At 43.8% G+C, this 27,941-nt stretch overlaps 1 protein-coding gene across 5 annotated transcripts in view; it reads left to right on the plus strand.

Annotated features, from left to right (window-relative positions):
• The window catches only part of NHSL1 (NHS like 1), a 256,566-nt gene that overhangs the window by 189,700 nt on the left and 38,925 nt on the right, over positions 1 to 27,941 (plus strand). For 4 of the 5 annotated variants that reach the window (XM_073575721.1, XM_073575723.1, XM_073575722.1 and 1 more), the window contains exon 2: positions 19,775 to 19,927. In XM_073575721.1, the coding sequence (XP_073431822.1) occupies positions 19,775 to 19,927 (153 nt within the window). Of the gene's footprint in view, positions 1 to 15,779; positions 15,898 to 19,774; positions 19,928 to 27,941 lie in introns of those variants that run through there. The other variant, XM_073575724.1, reaches the window with a different exon arrangement.

A 27,941-nucleotide genomic window follows, 5' to 3' on the forward strand; every position in this document is an offset into this window, starting at 1 on the left:
GTCACTTCTTGGAGGAACCGTTCGGGTCCTTACATCTTGGGTTGGAGGCGGCCACCACCTGGTATTCTGTATTTCTTTATTAATTCGCCGACGGTCCAGCCTCAACTGCTCAATTTCTTGCAGGTACTCCACTCGATACTCCACAAGCATCCGAAATTCTCTCAGGCTTTCCACGGAGCCAACCACCATGATGGAAATCCTATCCACTTCCCTGGATACCTGGTCATCATCAGGAGGGATCCTCACCCTCACCACACCGGAGATATTCACAAGGTCTTGCATTACCTTCCCGAACCTTCCAATGATTCTCCCAATCAGAGTTTTGGGTACCGGAACCACATCTTTCCTCAAACCCAACCGATCCATAGCCTCTCTTGCTATCTCTAGGCGTCGAGCAACCTTCATATTACTCTGCCTAACCAATTGTTTGACACGTAGACACTGCAAATGCATCTCTTTCAGGACAGCTACTCGGTTTGATGTACCTTCCCTGGCTGATACTATCACCAACTGCCGAGTCTCAGGTGCCCAGTGCACCTCACACGCTTTGACCGCCTCTTTGAAAGCCTCATGTACCCCTTCCTCCGCACAGGCTTCTTGCATATCTTCGGGTATCTCGATCACATATTTGAAGGTCGTGGTCTTGCTCTCTTCCTGGACAGAAGACTCTTGCTTTACCACGGACACTTCCCTCACTACAGTTGACCCGACCGGGTGACTGTCTTCTTCGGCTCTTTGCTCACCAACTTCAGGAGATTTTATCTCTTCGCGAGCCTTTGCCAGGATAGGTACCGGCAGTTCCGTCTTGTTATCACTCGGACCCAGCTGCTGCACATCTCCGTCCAAGCTCTTCTCCTGCAGAAGACCTTCTATTACTCCTCTGAGTTCCTCCATCTCTTCCTTAAGGCTCTTGTTCACACTTTGCCAGGTGGACAGGTGACCTCTGAGCTCCAAAACTTCTTTCTCGAGCCCCTCCACCTTGTGCTCGGCCAATTGTCTCAAGATTCTCTCTTGTTTGACATGTTCTTCCACTGTCTCTTTTATTAGTTGTATCTCCTGATCTTGTTCTCTTTTGGCCAGCACCTGTCGCACCACTAATTCTTTAACTATATCGTCAAAGGGTACCACTGAGTCAGTCCTATCAGTCGAGTGAACCCCCCGGTTACCCTCTGACTGAGTTTCTATTCCCGTTATCCTCGATCAGGTTACCACCAGTCCTGTCACGAGTTTCAGTCAGCACAGCATTAGATTCTGTCCTAGTGGTGGCTACTGGCAACAACACGTCACAGTCACACCACACCGTACGGTGAACCCCCAAGACACTCTCTATCCGTGTGTCAGCTCCGCTCTTTTTGTTTACCACACCATTCTCATTCACACTGTGGTACGCTTCAGGTGACGTCAGGTCAGTAATTTCGTCTGACGCAATTCTTTCTCCGGTCGCCCTTACGTCTGGCCTGTCCACGTTAGGAGGCGTCAGCGTCTCAGTGTCTGCTAGCCCTACAGTAGAAACGTCTCCATCCTCCTGCCCCACATCTTTAAACATGACAAAGTCCCGGCGCCTCTCAAAGGTATGCACTAAGTTTGGTGGCATACTACCACCTTGGCACTCCCCCTTTGTCATCTCAATTAGGACTCTGTCCACCTTATAATTTGCAATGACCCCGTGGCGGCAGCGAACTCTGACGTTTTTCTCGGTCAGAGCTAAAACGAGCGGAGTTCCTGTGAGAGTCACCTGACTCTTTGAGTCCAGCCTACCAGGGACTCCTTCCCGATGCAGCATCATGGTACACACCTGCGGCCCATCGTCACTATCCGGAAAGGATATCCCACATTCTGACCAAGTCATACACACACACTGCGGTACTCCAGACATACCCACTGAGTCATCTAGTGCTGTCATTTCTTCAAACTTGGCCCTTTTCTGGACCACCACCCCACTCTGGGTTGCCGCCCCCTCCCGGGACTCCACCCCTTTTTGGGTTACCATGCCAATTTGCGACTACACCCCCTTTTGTGCTACTCCCCCGATTTGGGTCACCGCCACCTTTTGGGACTCCACCCCCTTTCGGGATCTCCCCATGTCTGTTATACCGGTCTTCTCAGACCACAGTTCACACCACACAGTTTGTGTCTCTTACGATACCAAACAAGTCTTTGTTGGCACCACCACAGCTCCTGCTGTCACCGATCACCGGCACCACCGGCTGCTGTTCACACATCGCTGCTGGTGTCACTGCAGCTCCTGCTGCGCCATCTTCGTGGACCCACCGATCCACAGAAAGCCGCTTGTCCCCTTCGTAACCCCGCCGGGTTACCGGAAGCCGCTTGTCACCATCGAAGATAAAAGAAACCACAAAAGCGTGCCCATAGGGCCTTACCAGTGCAGGTATAATGGGTATAAAGAAATAATACAGGGTACTCACCCTTAATAGTTGTGTAAAGCCACAACTACTGTATCCGCTTAGTCACATGCAATAAAGCTGCAGCAGGATGGTGTAGACAGACAGCGTCTGCTACCAATGCTGATAGAGGAGATCCCAAAACAAGGAAAAACACCAGGTCCCTGTGCTGTGAGACCTTCGTGACCCCACTGAGCCACAGCAAGCACCTTCAGGTTTTGCAGAGGAAAAAAAGAAAAACACATGCACGAAAAAACTCCAAAAACTCACGTATCCTGTCTGTGCGCTATTCAGGACGTACCGTCTGCCTGAGACCGTCCAACACACGGCACACCGGGTGATATTCAGGGAGCCGACTCTCCTCCCAGGGTCTCCCAACACACCGGCCTCACCAGGTCCAAGGTCATATCACGTGTTCCAGGGATCCGATTCCTCTCCCAGAACCTCCCAACACTGACCCTCCAGGACCTTGCTCACTGATCCAGGTCAGTACAACAACGAACACCTGTCCGTTACCTGTGTCGGCCACACAGGTCCTCGGGTACCTCTTATCCGCAGAGGCACCCTAGCAATCACCAGTCTCTTTCACTGAGCTGCTGAAAGTGTACGGCTTTCACAACAGTCAACCCTCCTGGCTCAGCGTTGCCAGCACTGCAACATGTGCTGTTGGAACCGCAGCCCTTAGCAACAAAGTTTTGTTTTTTTTTTGGCAGTCCTTTTCCGTTGCCCCCAGCAACAAGGCTACTGTATTGCCCGCATTCTCCACCATTTGTGAGGTAGCGCTGTCATTCAGGGTTGGGGGGACACTCGCTAGCAGCGATCAAAACACATCCGGCACAGGATTTTGGAACAAATCATAGTCCATGAGGTTTATTCATCCTTCATAAACCTCCAGCAGTAACATGCCAGTGATAGCGGGTGATAACGTACCACAAGTATTATATTTGCGTACATGTTGTCATGTGCCAACTAGACGTCAGACTATTTCTTATCCCAATTCACAATTGGTATGTGTAGATTTTACACTACATTCTATTTTTGGGGAATTTGAGGAGAACTTGTCGACAGATTTATACATTTTGCTAAGAGAACTATATAATGAAGATTTCCACAAACATCAGCATATGCAGAGGAGGCAGATGGGAGCTAGTTAGTGGCAGGGTTTTATGCATCTTAGATTGCCTATTTCTAATGAGAACCAACCTGTCTTCCATTTAGCAGATTTTTCTTTGTATTAACTGTATATATTGGGACAAGGATCCTAAAACCACATTGATTTCCTGTTTCTCAGGGTTGAAAGTTCATTCAGAGTGATTGCTACATTGATTTTTTTTCCCATCAGTTGGAATCGAATAGTCCATTCCCTGGATTAAAGTCTTTTTTGTCTCCAGGCCTCCTTATGCGCTGACATACAGTATAAACATGCTTTTCACCTAAACGCATGGTTCAAAAGGAATTAATACATCCTCACAGCCATAACTATAACTGCTGAGACCCAAGGTTGACTGGGCAGGTTTCCATCCATCCTACCTAGACAATGATGACCATCAAATTTACCAAAAGAAAAAAAAAAACAAAACGAAAAGGAATCACTGTCAGGAGAAGCGGGAATAAAATAAAAACAAAAACAGGACAGTTTTGACCTGGTGACAGGTTCCTTTTAAAGAGATATTTAAACATCCAACAATATAGCTGAAATGAGTATGCTCTTCCCTTTAGCGCCCACCACCCCAACCGCCGCATCCCATGTTGTATATTGCTGGGGCCTGTGATTGGCTGCTGCAGTCACATTTCGTATACTGAACATGACCGCTACAGCCAAAGTGAAAAAGAAGACCAGCTGGGAGAATTAGGGTCAGGACACTGGAATGGAAGGAAGTAAAAGGGTAAGTATACATTATATCTGTATTGGAGGCTATAGGCAGATTTTTAAACATCCTAGAAAACTCCTTTAAGGTACGCTTCAGGATTAGTCAATAAAGTGTACAGGACAGGGCAGGTTATCCCTATTTTTAATGCTTTTTTTTACATGGAATAAGCACAGCAACATGTGAAGCTGCTGTAATAGGGTTTTGGGGACCAAATCCGTTGACAAAATGTCAGAAATTTTAGGGTGTCCCATGTTCATTCCAAAAACACACAGATGTGGAGTACCAACTAAAATCACATCCTAGTATTATTTTTGTACTGTATATCACCATGGGGTCACGTATCTATATCATGATGGAGGAAAGTATAGCAAGTACTCAGTGGTAGGTTTCGGTGCTCAGTGGTAGTAAAAGTGAAAATTATAATGAAATACCACAGAACTCATATGATCAAGTGTATATTTATTGGTGCAATATGAAATCTGTATAGAAAAGGCCGTTGTTTCGCTCCACAGACCTTCATTACGCCAGAATTCTGGTGTAAATTGCTTTGAAAAGTTGAAGAATTTTTGCACATAGGTTGTGCGAAAATGATAGAACTTTGGCATTTTTCCAGCTCCACTTTATGGAGGAGGGTACAGGTAGGTCTGTGGGGAGGGGGCACAAATAGGTGTGTGGGGAGGGGGCACAGGTAGGTGTCTGGGTAGGGGACACAGGTAGATACAGTTGTGGCCAAAAGTATTAACACCCCTGCAATTTTGTCAGATAATACTCAGTTTCTTCCTGAAAATGATTGCAAACACAAATTCTTTGGTATTATTATCTTCATTTAATTTGTCTTAAATGAAAAAACACAAAAGAGAATGAAGCAAAAAGCAAAACATTGATCATTTCACACAAAACTCCAAAAATGGGCCAGACAAAAGTATTGGCCATACTTTTGGCCATAACTGTAGGTGTGGGGAGGGTGGCACAGGTCGGTGTGAGGAGAGGATTGCACAGGTATGTAGGTGTGGGGAAGGGGCACAGGTAGGTGGGTGGGGAGGAGGGTACAGGTAGGTGTGTGGGGAGGAGGGTACAGGTAGGTGTGTGGGGAGGGGACACAGTTATTTAGGTGTGTGGGGAGGGGGCACAGGTAGTTTTCTGGGTATGGGGCACAGGTATGTAGGTGTGTGGGGAGGTGGCACAGGTAGATAGGTGTGTGGGGAGGAGGGCACAGGTAGGTAGGTGTGTGGGGAGGAGGGCACAGGTAGGTGTGAGGAGAGGATTGCACAGGTATGTAGGTGTGGGGAAGGGGCACAGGTAGGTGGGTGGGGAGGAGGGTACAGGTAGGTGTGTGGGGAGGAGGGTACAGGTAGGTGTGTGGGGAGGGGGCACAGTTATTTAGGTGTGTGGGGAGGGGGCACAGGTAGGTTTCTGGGTATGGGGCACAGGTATGTAGGTGTGTGGGGAGGTGGCACAGGTAGATAGGTGTGTGGGGAGGAGGGCACAGGTAGGTAGGTGTGTGGGGAGGAGGGCACAGGTAGGTAGGAGTGTGTGAATGGGCACAGGTAGGTGTGTGGGGAGAGGGCACAGGTAGGTAGGTGTGTGGGGAGAGGGTACAGGTGTGTGGGGAGGGGGCACAAGTAGGTAGGTGTGTGGAGAGGGGGCACAGGTAGGTAAGTGTGAGGGGAGGAGGGCTCAGGTAGGTGTGTGGGGAGGTGGCACAGGTAGGTAGGTGTGTGGGGAGGAGGGCACAGGTAGGAAGGTGTGTGGGGAGGAGGGCACAGGTAGGTAGGTGTGTGAAGGGGCACAGGTAGGTGTGTGGGGAGGGGATTACAGGTAGGTGTGTGGGAAGAGGGTACAGGTCAGGATGTGGGGAGGGGGCACAAGTAGGTAGGTGTGTGGGGAGGGGGGCACATGTAGGTAGGTGTGTGGGGAGGAGGGCAACTCATAAGTAATACCTATGGATTTAGAATGAGATGTCATAAAAGCATCTGTAGGTGTAGGTCTTGATACTTTTGTCATGCAGTGTTTTTTTTATTACTGATTAGTGATTGTCGTTTCTAAATCTGCACTGTCCTCTGACCCACACTGCTGCTTTCTGAAGTCTTTTATGCAAGTGTGAAATGACAATTGCAAATAACGTGTGCTTTGAAAGTTTTCCCCCCAATTCCTCAATGTTTGCTAGGAATAAATATAGGTTTCCTGCATAGGGGTTAAAAAGCACTGTGTATTGTTGTGTCTAAACAGTGGTGAATTTCACATCCTGTAGACCAGACCCCATAACAGAAAGCATTGGAGGAGAACCTCTTTATTACACTAACCCTCTGATGTGGCACCTCAGCCATGGCTGTATCGTTTACAGTCCACTAATATATTTCCATTGACATTTAAAGGACACATAACCTTTGCTGTTGCGTCTGTTAATTAAACACAGCTCAGATTAAATTGGAACAATGTCATTTCCATCTATGACGTGTCCACCCTGATCCTGTCTGTGTAGAATCAATTACTGTACGCAAAGGCAGGAATGCTCTCATTCAATTGACAGTAAGCATCAATGATGGGTAAATCATGCGCTGTAAGTTAGCTTGGATATCAGTATTTGTATTCTTCATTACTAAAGGTACTGTCACACTTAGCGATGTACCAGCGATCCCGACCAGCGATATGACGCGGTCAGGATCGCTGGTACATCGCTAAGTGGTCGCTAGTGAGCTGTCACACAGGCAGATCTCACCAGCGACATCGCAGGGGTCAGGGGTCGTTACTTACCTGTCAGACGAGGCGATCCTGACGTCCTCCCGCCCGCGTCCACACGTCGCTCGTCGTCACAGCAGGAAGCCCAGCAGGAAGCTGACGACGAGAAACGGTCCTGGACGTTCTCGCGCGATCAGCAATAACCAGCGGGGGAGCGGTCGAAGGTAAGTATCAGACACAGCGATGTCGCTATAACGTCCCAAAAACCAGTGACGTTATAGCGATATTGCTAGCGATATCGCTTAGTGTGACAGGCCCTTAAGATACTTGGCAGTATAAAAAGCAGATCTCGGGGAGATTTTTTTCTTCATGGAACTAGGAAAATGCTTATTGAGTTAACTACAGTGGCTTGCGAAATTATGCACGACCCTTGGCATTTTTTGTGTTTTGCTACCTCACAATTTGAAATTTCACCTTTTTTTGAGGGTTTGCATCAGTTCATTTAAATAACATACCTACAACTGTGAACATTTGGTTTTATTTTTATTTTAAAGCAAACAACAAATAAGACAAAATAACTGAAAACATCAGTGTGCCTAACAATTCACCCCCCTAAAGTCAGTACTTTGTAGAGCCTCCTTTTGAGGCACTTACAGCTGCAAGTTGCTTTTAAGTCTCTGTGAGCTTTCCACATCTTGACACTGGAATTTTTGCCTATTCCTCAAGGAAAAACTGCTCCAGCTCCTTCGAGTTAGATGTTTTCCTCTGGTGAACAGAACAGTAATCTTAAAGCCTGACCACAGATTCTCAATTGGATTAAGGTCTCGGCTTTGACTAGGCTGCTCCAAAACATTTAGACTAGTTTCACACTAGCGTTCATCAGAGCAGCGGAGGGCTGCATAGTTCCTCCGTTAAGCCCCGCCCACTGCCGCACCTCTTCCTTCAGCTCCGCCTACGTTGGCATGCGTCCTGCGTACCCTATCTTTAACATTGGGTATGCAGGCCATGCAAATGTATACGGATGCCTGAGCATGCGTTGTTTTGATGCTGCGCCGAACGCAACATGTTGCATTTTGTTATGGTCGGCGCAGCGTCAGGCATACATTCACATGGCCTGCGTACCCAATGTTAAAGATAGGGTACACAGGATGCATGCAGATGTAAGCAGAGCTGAAGGAAGAGGTGCGGCAGTGGGTGGGGCTTAACATAGGAACTACGCCGCCCTCCGCTTCTCTGCCGAACGTTAGTGTGAAACTAGCCTTACACATTTCCCCTTAACTACTCGAGTGTTGCTTTAGCAGTATGCTTTGGGTCATTGTTTTGTTGGAATCTGAACCCCCGTCCCAGTCTCAAATCACTGACAGACTGAAAAAAGTTTTGCTCAAGAATATCCCTGTGTTTCGCTCCATCCATCTTCCCCCTTGATTCGGACCATTTTCCTGGTGCCAGCTGGTGAAAAACGTCCTCACAACATGATGCTGCCACCACGTTTCACTTTGGGGATAGTGTTCTTGGGGTGATGAGCTGTGTTGGTTTGGCACCAGACCTAGCATTTAACTTGGTGAGCAGAAAGTTAAATTTTGGTCTCTTCTGATCATAGCACCTTCCTCCATATATTTGTGGAGGCTCCCACACATCTTTTGGCAAACTCGAAATGAGCCTTACAGTTTTTGTGTGTAAGTAAAGACTTTTTTCTGCCCACTCTTCCATAAAGGCCACAACTATGGAGTGTAGGGCTTATTGTGATCGTATGGACAGATACTTCAGTATCTGCTTGGGAACTCTGCAGCTCCTTCAGGGTTACCTTTGGTCTCTGTCCTGCCTCTCTGTTTAAGGCCTCCTTGCCCATGCTAAGAGTTTTGGTGGGTGACCCACTCTTGGCAGGTTGGTTGTGGTACCATGTTCTTTCCATTGATGATAATGGATTTGATGGTTCTCTGAGGAATCTTCAGATTGGAGATATTACTTATAACCCAACTCCGACTTGTTCTTCTCATCAAGTTTGTCCCTGACTTGTTTGGAGATCTCCTTGGCCTTCATGGTGTTGTTTGGTTAGTGGTGCCGCTTTCTTAATGTGTTAGTGTTGCAGCCTCTGTGGCCTTTCAGAAAAGGTGTATGTACTGACAAACCATGTGACACTTTAGGCCCTTTTACATTTAGCGATGCACCAGCGATCCGACCAGCGATCCGACCCGGTCAGGATCGCTGGTGCATCGCTAAATGATCGCTAGTGAGCTTTCATACAGAAAGACCTCACAGCGATGCAGGAGCGACGCAGCGCACGATACTCACCTTTCACACACAGCGATCCTGACGTCCTCCCGCCCGCGTCCAGCGTCGCTCGTCGTCACAGCAGGAAGTCTCAGCAGGAAGCGCCTGACGAGAAATGGAGCCGGACATTCTCGCGCGATCAGCGATGGACAGCGGGGGAGCCGGTCGGAGGTAAGTATCACCCATAGCGATATCGCTAGCAATATCGCTATAACGTCACAAAACCAGTGACGTTTTAGCGATATTGCTAGCGATATCGCTTAGTGTAAAACCCCCTTTAGATTGCACACAGGGGGACTTCCTTTCACTAAGCATGTGACTTATGAAGGTAATTGCTTGCACCAGAAATTTTTAGGGGCTTCATAGCAAAAGGGGCAAATACATATTCACATGCCAATTTGTAGTTATTTGATCCCATAAATTTAATTTATGCCTATATTTTTCTCACTTCCCCAACTTAGACTATTTAGTGCTGATGCATCACCCACAAATCAGATTACAAAAATATTTAAACACAGGTTGTAATCTAACCTAATACGTAAAATCTATGGGGCTAAATACCTGCACAAGTCATTGTAAATGTATTTTATTTCAATTTATAACCAATTTGTTTGATTATGAAAAAGTGAATGAAATTAGCAAAAACTGTAAAAGGGGGTTTTCTGTAGACTTTTTATTAGAAGGATCCACAACAATAAGCTAATCATAGACTATCCTGATGCCGAACACCCAACAATCAGTTAAAAAATGTAAGGTAATCCGGCAGTAAGGGTGCATTTACAATTTTTGATAATTGGGAACAATCTTTCCCTAGATTACTCGATCCCAATAATCATCCAGTGTAAACAGGCTGCCAACCACCCAACAATTTAGTAAAATGTTCATTCATACCTTAAATTATTTTTCAGCTTGCTTAGATATCATCATTCTCAGCAGCACATTGTCCTGTATACATAAACAGGATATGTGCTGCCGAGATCAGTTATGTTCTATGTGCACAGAATGATCTAGTCAATGATCATTCTATGTGCATGAAAGTGCGGTGAGGCTGTCGCAACAGACCATTAAGCGACCATTAAGCTTCTATTTATCCAGTCGACTAGTGCAAGCACACCTTAAGATTACCATGATACTGGGCTATTTCCCTTAACGACCGCCAATACGCCTTTTAACAGCGGCAGTTAATGGTACTTATGCCTCAGCGCCACTTTTTAACAGCGCTGAAAAATAAATGTATAGCACCCCTCCCAGAGTCGGAATTTCTCCAGGGTCTTGGCTACCGGGGGTAGCCGAGACACCAGAGAACATGATCGGGTCGATTTTTACTGACACCAGTGGAAAGAAAAATGAGGTCCTCCAATCCCCCCCGGTACCGCCGGTGTCCCTGCATCCCCCCGTGAAGTCCCCCTGCCCGTGTCATCTTCTTCTGTGCTCCCGCCGAGATCTGCCAGCACCCGGCAACAATAGGAAATTTTTCCTATTGGTTCATTTTGATCACTGTGATAGACCCTATCACAGTGATCAAAATAAAAAGAAATAGTAAATCAACCCCCCTTTATCGCTCCCTTACTTATTTTAAAATTAATAAAATAAAAAAAATATTTATTTCCATTTTTCCATTAGAGTTGGGCTAAAGTTAGGGTTGGGCTAAAGTTATGGTTAGGGTTGGGTTAGGGTTGGGCTAGGGTTAGTGTCGGGGCTAGGGTTACGGTTGTGGTTATGTTGGGATTAGAGTTAGGTGTGTGTTGGGGTTATGTTTGGAGTTAGAATTGGGGGGGTTCCACTGTTTAGGCACATCAGGGGGTCTCCAAATGCGACATGGCACCGCTATTGTTTCCAGCCAATTTTGCGTTCAAAAAGTCAAACGGTGTTCCCTCCCTACTGAGCCCTACCATGCGCCCAAACAGTGGTTTTCAACCACATACGGGGTATTGGCATCCTCAGGAGAAATTGCATAGCAAATTTTGTGGGCCATTTCTTCCTGATACTCTTGTGAAAATAAAAAAAATGGTTCCAAAGTAAATTTTTTGAGAAAAAAGTAAAACGTTCATTTTTTCCTTCAACATTGCTTTAGTTCTCGTGAAGCACCTGGAGGGTTAATAAACTTATTGAATGAGGTTTTACGTACCTTGAGGGGTGCAGTTTTTAGAATGATGTCATGTAGGCCCCTCAAAGTCACTTCAAGTGTGAGGTGGTCCCTAAAAAAAATGTTTTTGTAAATTTTGTTGGAAAAATGAGAAATCGCTGGTCAACTTCTAACCCTTATAATTTCCTAACAAAAAAAATAATGTTTCCAAAATTGTGCTAATGTAAAGTTGACATGTGGGAAATATTATTTATTAACTATTTTGTGTGACACCACTCTCTGATTTAAGGGTACAAATGTTAAAAGTTTGAAAATTGCTAAATTTTCAAAATTTTTGCACATTTCCATTTTTTTCATAAATGAACGCAAGTTATATAGAAGAAATGTTACTACTAACATGAAGTACAATATGTCACGAAAAAACACGGTCTCTGAATTAGTGGGATACGTTGGAGCGTTCTAGAGCTATAACCTCATAAAGTGGCACTGGTCAGAGTTGTAATAATTGGCTTGGTCATTAAGTATCAAATTGGCTCTGTCACTAAGGGGTTAAAGGAACTCTGCACAGAATGATTATTCAAGCCAAGTACAGGCGCTTGGTGTACCCTTGGGGTCCCGTTTCACTTAGCGACGCACCAGCGATCCTGACAACGATACGACCTGGTAGGGATCGCTGGTGCGTCGCTAAATGATCCCTAGTAAGCTGACAAACAGGCAGATGTCTTCAGCGACGCAGCAACGATCCAGTGATCAAACACAGCAATGCGTGCTGGCCAGTGGGACACTGGCGACAAAAAAATGTCCCAGGACATTCCTGCACAATCAGCGATGTCGCTGCTGCGTGTCGCATGTAGCGAGATTGCAGGCGAGGTTGCTGTTGCGTCACAAATAGGTGATGCATTAGCAATCTCGATAGCGATCTCGCTATGTGAGATGGGGCCTTTGGTGTGGCAAAAGATTTAAGTGCACCTTCCCACCTGCTTGTTTTCCCTCTGTCCCTTCCCTTCTTTTCTTCTATAAAGCCAGAGCTGTCAATCAAAAAAGAGGGACGGTGGAGATTAAGGGAAAACAAGCAGATGGGAAGGTGCAGTTAAATGTTTGACCACACCAAGGGTGCACCCTTTATAACACCCTGGTTAATATGATGTATAAACGGGCCGTCTGCTTGATACATCCCTTTGTAAGCAATGATGGTGGGTGCTCATTCATCTACAGGAAAAATATATTCACTTTATACAAAAAAACACTTAAAAAGCTCAAAATTCCAGCAATGAAAAATAGGTGGCTGGAAAGACATTTTTGGCATAACCAGATAATCGAGGAGCAGTAACCCTCTCTCTGGCAGGTAGCGTCATTCATTGTTGCCTTGTGATAACTTTATAGAGAAGTGTGTGTTAGGAATTGTAAAGTTCAATAAAAGTATCACTACCATTTACTGATACAACATGGATGCACAATCAGTTTGGATCAATAAAGAACAACAGTTTTATCATCTATTGATGATCTATTTGTGAATTTACACTGATCAATTATGGTTACGATTGTTTGTTTCGAAAATAAGAAACTTATTTTCCCAGTGTAAACAGGCTCCAAATGCTGCTGTATATATCTGTAACTAGTCTGAATTGGTTCTACATCTGCATGCTGATAAGTCCCAGTGTCTCCTTATCATCAACTTCCTTTCACTGCAACCCCTTGTGCTTGGTGGAGGCAGGAGATGGTCCACAATTAAAATAAACAGGGTGGGATGTGTGATACCAAAGCGGTCTTTGTCAATCTGGGACATTTGTGATAAGGAGGCAGATGAATGTGCCAGGCTTGTCTTTTGTTGCACACATTGTCTATGATACCATTCTGGGTGGGAAATAAATTAGTATATAGGTACTGTCACACTTAGCGATGTACCAGCGATCCCGACCAGCGATATGACGCGGTCAGGATCGCTGGTACATCGCTAAGTGGTCGCTAGTGAGCTGCCACATAGGCAGATCTCACTAGCGACATCGCTGGGGACGGGGGTCGCTACTTACCTGTCACACCAGGCGATCCTGCGTCCTCCCGCCCGCGTCCACGCGTCGCTCATCTTCACAGCAGGAAGCGCCGCAGGAAGCAGACGACAAGAAACAGTCCTGAACGTTCTCGCGCGATCAGCGATAACCAGCGGGGGAGCGGGTTGTAGGTAAGTATCAGACACAGCGATATCGCTAGCAATATCGCTATAACGTCACTAGTTATAGCGATATTGCTAGCGATATCTCTTAGTGTGACAGGCCCTTATATGTCATTTTTGGAAATAGTTTCTAAGAATTTCTTTGCATTGTTGTTATTAAATTTATAAAAGTATTGCTGCATCAGTATAAATGTCTAATGTCCTTTCTTTGCCACTGAAAGCACCTAACCTTCGATGAATAGCTATTGCTATGTACGGTGCGCTTTTACATAGCAACCTGCTGAATCCTCCCTCTCCTGACTGCAGTGTGTCTGGGTCAATTATCCCTTTATTATAGGCAGGCTGCAGGCATCCTGTGTGTGACCGTGGAAGTGTTTGTCCCAGATGGCTGCATCGAACAGGTCATGTGGAAATGTGAAATGTGGATGTAGGAGAGGGGTGATGGGTGGAAGAAGGGAAACATGTATATGACTTTATCACTTAAATCATGCGCTAGCTCCATTAAGTATTCAAATATTGATTTCAGAATTAAGCACTGGAGAATTTTTGGAAATGTTTATTTCCAGACGATGTTATTTGGGGAAAAAAATACAACTGATTAGCCAGTTATTATTCTGACTATTATACTCTTATATATTTGATGCCATTGTGTCACCGGTTTAACTAATCTTGTATACAGATTAACTATATTCTTTCAAATAAGTGTAAAAATTTTTTTGTCTACATTGTATGATAATAAAAATATAAAAAAGTTCTGCATCGTATGATAACAATATAAAAAAAAGTTCAGAAAAAAAGCCAGGTGACTCTTGTATCTAATGTACGAACCATTGCAGTCAGCTTCAAATATTACAAATAAAGTGCAGTATTAACCAACATGAAAATGGTTCAAAATTTAAACAAAATTGTTCAAAAAAAATTTGTCGTCAACTCTATGTTTTTCTGAAAATTTGGGCTTTTTATAACTGTTGTGGAACCATTTTTATGTTGGTGTCTTCTGTACTTTCTTTGTTACATTTGAAATTGATTGCAATAGATGCAAAATATAAAGTTCAAATTTTGGCCAGACATCAATGTATCGTCTTAATTCTAATTCAGACGGTCCTCCCAATGAGTGGCAGATGCATAGATGTAAACTTCTTTTGATGGGAAAGAAAAAGCCTCAATTGTTCTGGAGTGTTCAGCTATGCATCAAATACCTTGCACTTGTTGGAATGGGCCTACTTGGTTGACCTTGTGCCCCTTCCTTGTTTTTGTCTGGGAAGCCATCACATGTGAATTGTCTGACTGGCACAAGCTTGGACGCCCAGACCCATATACCACAAATGTGTTGAATACAATTTGCATGTTCTTCAACCTTCCTTAAATACTGGTTAAAATAAAATATAAAAGTTTGTTTTGGTAGTTTTTTTGTGAAAAAAAAATATTTGAAATAGGTTTTGCCAAGAATACCTATGGCATGTAGGTACAAGCCTAACGTAAAGTGACATGTATTAATATTTATTATTTAGACATATAGACATGTAGTTCATTTAGGACTTCATGCAAACTTCTTGGAAAACCAAAAATAGAATTGTACATTTTGGTACAAGTAGAAGGCAGAGCGTTTCTTTTTCTATGTAAAACTGGGTCACAAGTGGTGAAATAGATCTTCTCTCTTTTCCTCAGTGGAATTTGCAGACAATGCACCTGTCTGTTTAGCGCCATACATCAAATGTTACCACTTTTCAACATACCAGGTAGTAAGTTTCTCGTAAAACTCGTCATTCGAAGAAGTAATTTTTCCTAGACGACTACACCCTCTCATTAGCATAGAACAAAAGTAATGTAAATGATAGCAACATGCCAGATATAATCAACAAATACGTACAAATGGGCTCTCATCTCCTTACAGCCCCATAGAGAAGACTGGTTTCAGGGAGGTAGGGGCGTGTTCAGATAACAATAGCTGAAAGCCAATACTGCTCCTTTCACAGTGCTGAGCCCTGAGCTAGAGCCTAGGAACTTCACTGACACAGGGAACTGAGCTGCGGGAACTCTGGGGATGGTGGAAAGGTGGGGGATAGAGGAAGAGAGATGACAAGAAGGGTGGGGGGTGTAGATGCAATGAGGCAGAAAGTCTGAAGCACAAGTGAGCTAAGCCTTGGCTCAGGTCTTCTCATAGAAGAATCTTTTTCCTACATCTGCTCAGAGATTATACGATGGACAAGGCTTTTCAGGGTCAAGGCTTAGCAGCAAGTTTTAGACTGTGATGCTATAACAGTAACAACTAGAAGGATCATCAGCGGAAGGTTGTGGACACGGCTTGTTGGCGCACCTGTTAGTTCTTTATGGGCTTTGAACTTTGAAGCTCATCAGAAATGGTTGTGTTTATCAACACCAAGCTGAAGTCACTCATCAGCCTGTTCAAGAAGAAGAGTAAGTATTCCTTTACAAATGGACTCCGAGGAGCCTTTTAGAAGATTATCCATGTGCCTAGTGAATGAGGTTGATATTGAGATAATGTTTTGTAAGGAATATGCTGGGTGGCAGGATTTGCTGTCAATGTCATGGCTTTTGTCCAACATACACTTTCCATCATTTTTTTTCTCAAGGTGCATGTCTCTATAGTCACCTCTTTGGGTTTATATTATGCGGATTGAATTGTCATTTGAATGCATAGATTTTAAGGTATTTTTGTTAACATTCTACCATTTTTGTGCTAAGAGGTTATTTTTGTGATTATTGACATGGAGATGGTTTATCACACAGAGGCTGATCATAGTAAATCTTGATTTATTGTGTGTGATTTTAGTGGTCTAAATACATAGGATTGTACCACTGATCCCGTCCCTTGCTTTGATAGTAAGCGCTTCTCTTGGGGCTGGGCTTCTAGATTATTAAGTCTACTCCATAGAGAAAACTAATAAATGGAATTAATTTGCAGACTGTGCTTCATCCTCTCAGCGTGCCCATGAAAAGCTTTGTGGAATTAGAATTTGCAATGCAGCGATCTCAGCCTAGAGGTGTGTTTGGAGAACCTCCCTAAGCACAAGTTCCTGAACAATAGAGCTGGTGGCAGCGTGCTACCGAGGCTTTACCGACAATGAGCACTTGCTGCAGAGTTGGTACTACGGCTCAGTGAAATGCAAGGGAGCACTCAACAAGCATTTCATATCATCATTATTGTACGTAATGATGACATCTGGAATCTTGGGTTAGGTCTTTAAAGAAGCAGAGACTGGGATTGTGGTCTTAGGGGTTGTTATGGTGACCTGTAAAGGCATCTGTCGGTTTATAACCATATAAGCCCCTGGGTGCCGGGGGTAATTGTCATCTTAACACAGATATATCACATTCCACCTGGTCGTGCTGGTTACACATCCATAACCTGATCTAACGTATGAAGCACTGTAAAGTACAATTATTTCAGGAAAAATAATCACGTTGATTACATAATTAATATTTAATCAGGAGAACCATTTTCTGTATCAATAACATTATTCTACATATTCTACATCTATATACTGCAGCTGCACAAAGCAGTACAAGAATTGCATCGATTGGTGCAGTTTTCAAATTCACTGCAGCTAAAACATTTACATTTCATTGTTAAGGGCTACGTGGTAAACTGTCGTTTTGTTGAATACCCAAGCCACAATTTGTAAGCCGTGCTGATCAACATGTTGACATGGCTGTCAGCCTCATCATGGGCGCATGTCAGCTGCACTGCGGCCGCAACGTGTAGATCAGTCTTAATTAGTTGTCCAGTGAGTAATTTATTAGATAGTTGCAGATACAATGTCGACGGAAACCTGTAGGTGTAGTAGGCTTGCCACTATAAATGAGGTTGTTGTAGACATGTAATGTAAGTAATGGCCACATATATTTTTTTAACTGACTTTTATAGCACCTTTAATTTCCACAGCGTTGTACTGTCATTATTGTAACTGTCCCCATTGGAGCTCACATTTTAAATTTCTTAACAGTATGCCTTTGGAGTGTGGGAGAAAACCAGAAACCCACACAAATGCAGGGAGAACATACCAACACTTTACAGATGTTGTCCTTGGTGGGATTTGAACCCAGAACCCCAGCACTGCAAGGGAACAGTGCTAACCGCTGAGATGACTATACCTAGCTATACTAGTCTTGGCAGAGAACCAACGCTGTTCTTCATGTAGTTTGTCAATGTTGTTTCAGAACTTGCGTTTCAAAAGCGAACATTCAGATTATGGCCAATTGGCTGACGTGTCTATAGCTATAGATTCCTAACCAAAAGTTAGATATGCCTGGGTAGATATATCATCAGTCTAATTGATCATTGTGCGGGTATTGGGTCACTTATTTGTATGCTTGCTTATAGAATAGAAGACTAATTTAGATAACAAAGTGCTTTCACAAAAGGAGGAGGTTTGTTGAATATTTTTGGACACGTTTAGTTGTTACTGTGTAACTTTGGGAATATATAGATTAGGATTTGGAAAGTAAAGTAGTATTTTAATAATTGCTCATTGATCAGTTTTGATGTTCAGTTTACATTTGATATCTTCTTGCTGACTTCATTCTGTTGATTTACCTTAGTCGGAAGTACAGCAAGACAATTAGCTGTTTTCCATTACCTAGAGGCTTCTCTCAGAAGTCCACCAGTCCTGAATTACTTACCGCTCTGTTATGGTTGTTTGAGTAATTGATCCTTTAGTTACCGTAAATCCTAAATTTTAACCTCAAACTTTTTATTGGCTGAAAAGAATAACATTTTCCTTTGATGACTGAAAGTAAAGTACTTCAACTTTACAACCAGCCAGCTACCTAATGAATAGTGGAACCTTCTCACCCCATCATAAAACATGGATCAGCTTGCAGCTACCTTGTGGGGTTGGATGAAACGTCTGACTAGTAATTAGATGGATGTTTGTGAGTAGACCACGCTCTCCCCACCACTGCAGCCAAGTATGTCCTGAAGGCTCCGTTTCTAGCACGTGCTATTTTCTGCAGGAGATCATTTCTGTATCCATATGGCAGTACTGTATTTTCTATTGTCACTTGCTGCCTGCACATGACACTTGCCTCTTGGGATTAATATAGGCGTGTGTATATCCATGACAGCAGTGCAACGCAATCTGGCCCCTTATTTTAGTTCTACGTTGGTACATACTGATTACAAGACTACCCTTCCTCCAGAAAGATGATTGCTTAATGTTTAATATTGGTTGCCTTTCCGATAAAATACATATTTGATAGCAGATGGGATTTCTTGTCTTGAAATGAAATTCAGTGTCTAAAACAGCAAACACTCTCATTTTGTGGCATTTGGATTCGACATGACAGTTCCAGCCAAATTTAATGTCATTCTGACAATATTCTCATCTTTCTTAAATTCATAGAATTGTGCTAAATCCTTTTCACAATAAGTGGGATTATTAGGATCTCATGCCCTATATTTCTCTTGTGTTTGACATGTAAAATACAGGGAAATGGAGGTTGGCTTACTTCCATCGCTTAGGTAATCCTGCTAATCTTGGTATTAGTATGTAATTGTATTAATTATCCAGCTTCTTTCTGGTTAACTTGTTCGTCACCTTTTAAATTACCTTTTGCCTTATTTTTGGGGGGTTTATAGAGGTGGTATAATCACCAATTAACTTATTCTATGCGAGTACGTCTTATCTCAAATGCAACATTTCATTATTTTAATTTTTTCCAAAATAAAATCTGCAAATACATGAATTTATTTAGGATTTTGTTTTCTAATATTCACCTTGAACAAGAGCACAGAATTGCTGAGTACCTATATCTCAGTTACCAGGGCCATTAATTTGAAGATCAGCCATATGCTGTAGGCCAAATATTTGACACAGCTCAGTAGCCAGTGTTGCCCGCCGCATCTTGGACATGATGCCAGCTGCTTCTTCATTTATCAGCTTCCTCAAGCAGAATACCAACTGGGAAGATGCAGAATCATCTCCAGATAGTTGTATTATACACATTAAAGCAAACAGGTCACTTTCAAAGCTGGCTGAACACTATAGATTAGAAAGGTCAGGAGATGCCACAGATCTAATGCATGTGGGGCAGCATTTTCACAGTTTCCTGATGGCAGATATTAGGGAGAGAAGAATTAGAACCTATGTGACCCTGGTAGAGGCGCTGCGGCCACAGTGGTCTGTCATCCTCATGTTCTACAACCCCTGAATGTGGAGGCTTATGTGCAATCAGGAGTAATAGTTGTTGGCAACATAATGTAGATAGCTTTAGAGGTAAAACAAGTGATAAATTACCTTTTGTAAACTAAGTTTTTTTTTCTTTTCACTAGCGGTTTCCAATCTAGACGATGAAAGTAAGTGGACGGTCCATTACACAGCGTCTTGGCACCAACAGGAGAATGTCTTCCTTCCATCATCCAGACCGGCATGCGTAGAAGATCTGCACAAGCAAGCCAAAGTCAACCTGAAGACAGTGCTGCGAGGTAAAGACCCTTGCGATGCTTATAAAAAGATCTGTCACTTATAAGAAGTGTGAAATTCTGCTGAATTCGCCACTGTTTCTTTTTTGTTCTTGTGCCTCTCCATTCCCTCTTTTATACATAAATCTAGTCTTTCTTAGCCAAGTGTGTGTGGTTATTATGGAGATGCCCACTTAGGACAGTTGAGGATACCACCCAGTGTCAGAGGGCCCACCAGTAACCAACTCCAGGACCCCACTTTTCGGCTACATTCAAATATGACGTTATCCTCAATCAGAAATATATTTAGAACAATGAGCTGGGTAGATTGTTAAATGAATAAGATGTCTGTACATAGTGATTCAAGTACATTGTGCCAAGTACTGCTCATATAAGAGAGTTGGTGGCCCACACTTGCACAGGGGCCCACCGGAGGATAACCCAGTGGGCCAGTCCAAGCTTGATGCCACCCACTTGCCTAACAAGACTATATACAAGGAAGAGAGGGCCAAATCTCAGGAGTGAAAAGGAGCAGTAACAAAAGAAAACCAACTCCAAATTCAGGAGAAAATCTGCATTTAAACCAAGGAAAAATTACATATTTATGGCAAGTGACAGGTCCTCTATATCCTCTTACCAACATGTGACTCACAGTTATGTCATATTTTGTCTCTCTGCATTTGATTCGGGCACTCGCATTTCTTCCAGCAGATGATGGCTGTGATATTCAGCCATCATTTGCCTATAACAGTCACAGCTGGAAATCTCTGACAGCAACATTTACAGCACGCCAGCAGTGTGGCATGTCATTCCATGCTGCCATCGGCGCGTACTTGACTCAATCATGGGTTGCCAATGAATTACCATGGCAGCCGCAGGTCAACTGAAGACCCCCATGCCAATCATGACAGTACTACTGTGAATGCCAGCTTCTGACTGGATTTCATTGGAGACCGTGATTTTTGCTATATACAGCAGTACTGGGGTATTGCTGAATATAGCACAAGTAATCAGATGATCTCAGCTTCAAGTCCCCTAATGGGACTAACAAGTACATTGAAAAGTAAAATGTTTTTAAAAATATAAAAAATATATATAAAAGTTCAAACAACGCTCATTTTGCCCCATAAAAAGTAAAGAAATGAAAAAATGTAGCATGTAGTAAAGTTCTCGGAAAATGGCGACACAAGCAACATTTTCCTTTACAAATTTTTTTTTCCCAATTTGAACAAAAGTATAACTTGTACTTCAAAAAAATCAAGCCCTCATATGGCTATGTTGACAGAAAAATGAAATAAGTTATGGCTCTCGGACTCTCAGAAGAAGAGGATAAAACAAAAACGGAAAATCACCATGTCAGGAAGGGGTTAAAACATGCCATTGCTTAAAAAGATTGTAAAAAAACTTCCATATTGATAAAAAAAAAAGATAAAATAGTTGTAGAGTTAAAAAACCTTGTGCAACATGAAATGATTAGGCGATATCGGACCACTTGTCAGCCGTTGAGATTGTATATTGCTATTGACTGAAGAATAATGGTCCTATTTAGGTTTTGAGTTTCCTTCTTGTGTGTAGCTGGGAGGAACTATAATGAATATCTAACGACTCCATAGGGTGATATGCCTAGTCCAGCTCTAGGGATACTAATCCTGCTTAAAAGCTTATGCTGTCTTACTGCTAATCTTACGTTACACTGAAGGGCTGGAATTTAAGAAGGAGTTCTCCGTGAGGTGGAGGAGTCACCGTCAGGTCTGCACAGATGCTCGGCTTTTTTTTTCAACGTGCACGAGACCTGTCACCATGGGAACATGGAATAACTTTGGGAAATCCAGTCTGATCCATATACTGTGCCCTTGGTAACACATATGGCTAGTTTATCTGCTTGAACATTTGCCTGTAAGTGCGTTCAAGGCTACACAGATTGGTGTCTGCAGGAGTATCGGCTTTGATGGACAGCTGGATTAGTCGTTCTTAATGAAGATGTTGCAGTAATGTCCAGGAGTGGGTAAAAAATGTAGAAGAGGTTCTCGGTTTGCTAGTATACTTCCCCTGTCTGTCCCACTCCTGGTTTTGTCTTACAAATACCGAGGTAAAAAACTCACCATATACTCAACGTGTGCACGTGGCCTTAGGCCGGTTTCACATTAGCGCTTTTTAAGCGCACGCACGGCCGGGGGTAGCTCCGCCCCTGAGCCGGCTCTCTGCCCGGCGTGCCCGCCCCTTGCTTGTAGCGCCGCCTACTAGCGGACAGCGGCGCCTGCGATCGGCGCACCCTATCTTTAGCATGGGGTGCGCAGATCGTGCGCAGGCCGTGCGCTAGTTGCGCTTTGACCTGCGCTGCGCACTTTTGACGGTGCGCCGTGCGCGCCAAAATCAAACTTTTCGGATTTTGGCGCGCACGGCGCACCGTCAAAAGTGCGCAGCGCAGGTCAAAGCGCAACTAGCGCACGGCCTGCGCACGATCTGCGCACCCTATGCTAAAGATAGGGTGCGCCGATCGCAGGCGCCGCTGTCCGCTAGTAGGCGGCGCTACAAGCAAGGGGCGGGCACGCCGGGCAGAGAGCCGGCTCGGGGGCGGAGCTACCCCCGGCCGTGCGTGCGCTTAAAAAGCGCTAATGTGAAACCGGCCTTATGCTGACGTTGGCCAGACAGCTCCCGACGTATACATTTACCACATAGAAAAATGTTTTCAGCTGGATCCGTTTTTTTTTAACGTTGAAGACTTCAATGTTTAAAAACGAATCCAGCTGAAATAATTTATTTAAAAAACGGACAAAAATGTTTGTGTCTGCACAACTTTCTTGCAACCGGATTGCTGCTGGATCCGTCCTAACAGATGATTACTGGACATGTGAACAGAGCCTAACTGACTGTACACAGTCCCTACTTCCCACTAGAAAGAAGAGCAAGGTCCCCTTCACGCAAGGCCAGAAATCTGGTTTTGTCTCCCTCTGTGTAAAAATAGCAGAGAGAAACTAATGCCAAAACTAATTGGAGTCATCAGATAAATTTAAGTATCAGTTCACATCAGCTTGTGTAGCTTAGGCGGGGGTCACACTAGTGTATGGTGTCCGATGCAAGAAATGCTTATGACACTTGACTCAAAGGCTGTGTGCACACGTTGCGGATTTTGATGCATTTCCGCAGCGTTTTTGGACACGTGGCATTGCATCAAATCCGCAGTGTAGTGCACCACCAATTTTAAGCTATGGGAAATGGAGATTTGTTGTGCACATGCGGATTTGCAGCGTTTTATTTTCTGCAGCATGTCAATTATTTTTGAGGATCTGCAGCGTTTCTGCACCCATTGACTTCCACTGAGTCATGCACATCTGCAGCAAAACCGCAGGTATAAAAAAGTTCAGTGGTTTTGCTGCGGGTGTGGGTTAGAGAAACGCTGCAGATAGGGAGGAGGAAGAGTGTGTGGGCAGAGACTGTGTGTGGGCGGAGACTATGTGTGCAGAGAATGTGTGCGGTGTCTGTGTGTGTGCGGGGGTTTGCAGGTGTGTGCGGGGCTGTGTGTGTGTGTGGGTCTGTATGTAGGCAGGCATCGTCCGATGGGACCACTAGTCCCATCCGGCTATGCATGCTGCAGTGACAGCTAGCCGATTATGGGACAGTAGTAGTCCCATCATCAGGCTCGTGTGTAAAATACACACAGAGTACATACTTACCATATAGCTAATCCCCGACAGCCTTGATCACTTGTAAAAAAAATTAAAATAATAAAGCAATAGTATACTCCCTGTTCCATCGTAATCCATGTAATAATGATTGTCCCACGGCCACGAGGATCTCCCGTGGAGAGCTGTCACATTGGCAGAGGTGACTGCTCTCCAGGGGCTCCGGTCATACAATGACTGCAGGTATGCTCCCGCAGTGTATCACTCCGCCATCAGAGGTCACCTGAGTTCAGGCTGTCACTTGCGGCACCGCTGTGTGGGAAAATTCTCATACAGCAATGCCGTAAAGTGAGAGCATGAACTCCAGTGAACCCTCAGTGATAACACTGCAGGAGCCATTGTCTCCTGTCAGTGTGTCACTGGAGGCCCTATAGAGCAGTCACATCTCTTGTTGGAGATCATCCTGGGACAATCGTTATTAAATGGATTACGTCGGAACAGGGAGTATACTGTTGGTTTAATTATTTATTTTTTTACAGGTGATCGAGGGCGTCACAGGAATTAGGCGTACAATAAAGATGGGAAACTGTGTTTCATGTTTTTTTTTCATTAAAATACTTTATTCTGGCTGTGTTTTTTTAACCCTTTACCAACTGTAAGATTAGTAATGGATAGGTATCTTATTGACGCCTCTCCATTACTAACCTGGCTTGATGTCACCTCACAATACAAAGGTGACAACAACCCCACAAATATTACCCCATATGCCACCGCTACACGGCAGTGGGAAGAGAGAGGCTAAGTGCCGGAATTGTTGCATCTTAAGGCCCCGTCACACATAGCAATATCGCTAACGAGATCGCTGCTGAGTCACAACTTGCTGTGTGTGACAGCGATCAGCGACCGGCCCCCCGTCGGTATCGCTGATCGCTGCAAGAAACCTCTGGACATTTTTTTCGTCGCTGATCTCCCGCTGGCCAGCACGCATTGCTGCGTGTGACAGGCGGGAGACCAGCGATCAGCTGTAAAATAATAAAAAAAAATAAAAAATATTGTTTTATTCTCACCTTCCGACGTCCCGCGCAGCATTCCCGCCTCTCTCCCGCTCCGGTCCCAGTAATCCTTTGCAAGAATGACCGCGAGACTTCGCAATCCCGCGAGAACGGACGTCATCGCGGTAATTCTCGCAAAGGATTACTGGGACCGGAGCGTGGAGAGAGGCGGGAATGCTGCGCGGGACGTCGGAAGGTGAGAATAAAACAATATTTTTTATTTTAATTCTATTTTTGACATGGATCCATGGCATCAGTGCGAACGAACACAGTGATGCCGCGCGCGCGGCGGCGCTGTGCTAATCGCTGGTGAAGCTGTCTGTTTGACAGCTCACCAGCGATCACATAGCGACTTACCAGCGATCCTGACACGTTGATATCGTTGTCGCGATCGCTGGTAAGTCGCTATGTGTGACTCCAGCTTTAGAGATGCGCCATTTCTGGGGTGACTGGGGGCAGATGTTTGTAGCTGGGAGGGGGGGGGTGCAATAACCATGGTCCCTTCCTAGGCTATGAATATCTGCTCCCAGTCGTCGGCTTTCTCTCTCTGGTGCAGAAAATTGCGCGGGAGCCCACGCCATTTTTTTCCCTTTTTTTAAAAAAAAAATAAACATATTGTTCATTACTAAACATTGGCCTTGGTATTATATATCTATCTCTGTATAGATATATTTATCTATAGATACAGTATATCTATCTATCCATAGATCTATCTGTAGATCTATCTATCTATCTATAGATCTATCTATCTATCTGTGTGTGTAAACATTATTCTTCCATAGAGTATGTAAAAGAAGAGGTTCGACAAGGAAATGACATCACAACTCTTTTTTTTGTTTTGTTAAAGAATATAGCTTTATTTAGCTTACAAAAACGCATACAAATCCGCATGAAAATTTGCATGAAAATCCACATAAAAAATGCGCAGATTTTTACCTGCATTTTCTGCCAAGAGATGCAGAATCTACGCAGAAAATTCCACAGGCAAATCATCTCCAACATGTGCACATACCCTAAAACTGCTGTGAAGGTGAGCCAAATATCTTGCTACTGTGCTCCGATGGTATCATATTGGAGAATCACAGCACAGCTGCAGAGTAGACAGAGAATGTAATTTCTCCATTGCCCGTGTTCGTGGTAACTGGATTGCACTGGGATGACATCCGGGTCATGTCATGTCAGGTTATGTAGCTTAGATACAGGGTCAGTTTATGTAGCTTAGATGCGGAGCCAAGGCAGGAGGTTGTAGCCAGGCAGCCAGCTCCGTGTTCATCCATCAACTCTGACTTTCCATTGTGTTAAGCTTATTTCGCTAGACTCTTGGCAGTGAAGCCAAGGCTGAAGGTGGCAGTTCTTCAATGCTCGGGTATGACCATAAAAGAGTAGCTGTTATGAATCTTCTTATTATGTGACTTGCCCCAGACTGCCCTCTGTTAAATCATGTGTGAATAAGACCAGTCTGCTGATTAATATATGCAGTTCTCTGTCCCCATGTTTCACTTAGTGTAACGAGTCATTCGGATGTATTAAGCCGTGTGAACAGACATACTTTAAGTAACAACACGCAAACCCTATAAAAGCTACCGTACTTACATTCGGAGCCAAGGCAGATAAATATCTACAGGCCCGCATGAGGGCTTGTTTGTGTTCACACACTTTGTTTTTGCTATGATTTTTCCACAAATTTTTCAAGGTTGAAAACTTATGTACTTTACAGTGCTATCAAAGTGAGAGGGATGCTGAAATCTCATGCACATGCTGATTAGTTTTCCACGCGGATTTAAACCAAAGTGTTTTTTCAAATCTCAGTGTCAATTCTTAAAGCAATTTTCACCCATTGAAATGAATGGGCAAAAAACTCAAGTAAAAACGCAACAAAAGCACACGTAAAATGTATCAAAAACGCTTGGATTTTATACAGAGTTTTTCCTAACAGCACTTTGGTTTTTGGTGCTAAAAAATCTGTAACAAATATTCAACATGTGCACATACCCTAAGGCCACATTAACACTTTCGGTGTTTGATGAGTTTTTTACCTCAGTATTTGTGAGCCAAAACCAGGGGAAGGACAATCAAAGTATAATAGAACCACATCACCACTTCTGTATTTCTCACCCACTCCTGGTTTTGGCTTACAAATACTGAGGTAAAATACTGACCAAATACTGAAGGTGTGCATGTGGCCCTATGGACCCATTGTGCAGTCTGCCCAGTATTTTACAAAATAGATATACAGGGAGGACCAAAAAAAGTTATGAACGGCATCTAAACCAAACTTAAGGGCCAATCATCGCTGGAATCATGGTCACCACCTCTACATCATTCTGCTCTCAGATGAGATTGCAAAATCTTGGTGACAGATTTCCTTTAACATTTTTGCCTTTAGGTGGAAATATTGTTAGAGCCCCCATAAACATTGCACAAAGGTCGGTTCAACCTGCCAGATTGGCAAACATGTATATTGGGGTCTCCCGACTCTCTGCAGGCAGGTGATGTTGGGGAGGGAAGGAGCCTTCATGCTGATCCTTTTGCTATTCCTCATAGATGAGATGGTGCCAGGAGTCTGGCAGTGGTTCTCAAATAAAGAACATACAGCTCTGCCAAGTGACCCCGTTTATGGGAAAAATGGGGGAGCCGGGGACGATAGTCGTCAGCCGAATAATCATTCAGTCAAAAGTCATCTTTTATGGCAGCCTTTAGATTACTAACACCATGTTTTGTACAGACGCTTAATAGGGCACCCACTGTAGTGTAGTGGGCTTTACGCACCCACTGTAGTGTAGTGGGCTTTACAAAACTGCCTCCAACTTCATATTAAACTCCTCCTCATCACAGTCATACAGTTGGTTAGGAAATAGGACCCTTGTGCTAAAGTAGATGGGTGATGTTTGTTGATAATAATAATAATTTGTGTTTCTATAATATTCCGCAGCACGTTACATTTTAGAGGGAACTTGTACAGACAATAAAGACATTACAGAGAAATACATAAATCATATACCAAAAGGATTGAGAGCCTTGCATACAAGGTTACAATCTATGAGTAAATAAGGGGAGACATGAAACATGAATGATCAATAATGCTTGTATTATATGGTCCAACTATCTAAAATACATAGGTGGATTTGAATAAAGCTGCATGAACCGGTTACCAGCCAGTATCAGTACAAGTACAGTCAAAGAGGGCTAATAAGTGATGGAGGGTGTGTGAATAGATGCTACTAGCGTCCTAATTTTGAAGAAAGTTTTGTATGGGCAAACAGGGATAGTTAGAGGCAATAGGCTAGACTAAATGAAATGCATTTTTAGGGCACGCTTAAAAGTGTGGATATTGGAACTCAATCAAATTGTTCTGGTTAGTGT

Source organism: Dendrobates tinctorius, unplaced genomic scaffold (genome assembly GCF_039654945.1).
Source record: "Dendrobates tinctorius isolate UK_male_01 unplaced genomic scaffold, ASM3965494v1 ptg000046l, whole genome shotgun sequence".
Taxonomy (NCBI): domain Eukaryota; kingdom Metazoa; phylum Chordata; class Amphibia; order Anura; family Dendrobatidae; genus Dendrobates; species Dendrobates tinctorius.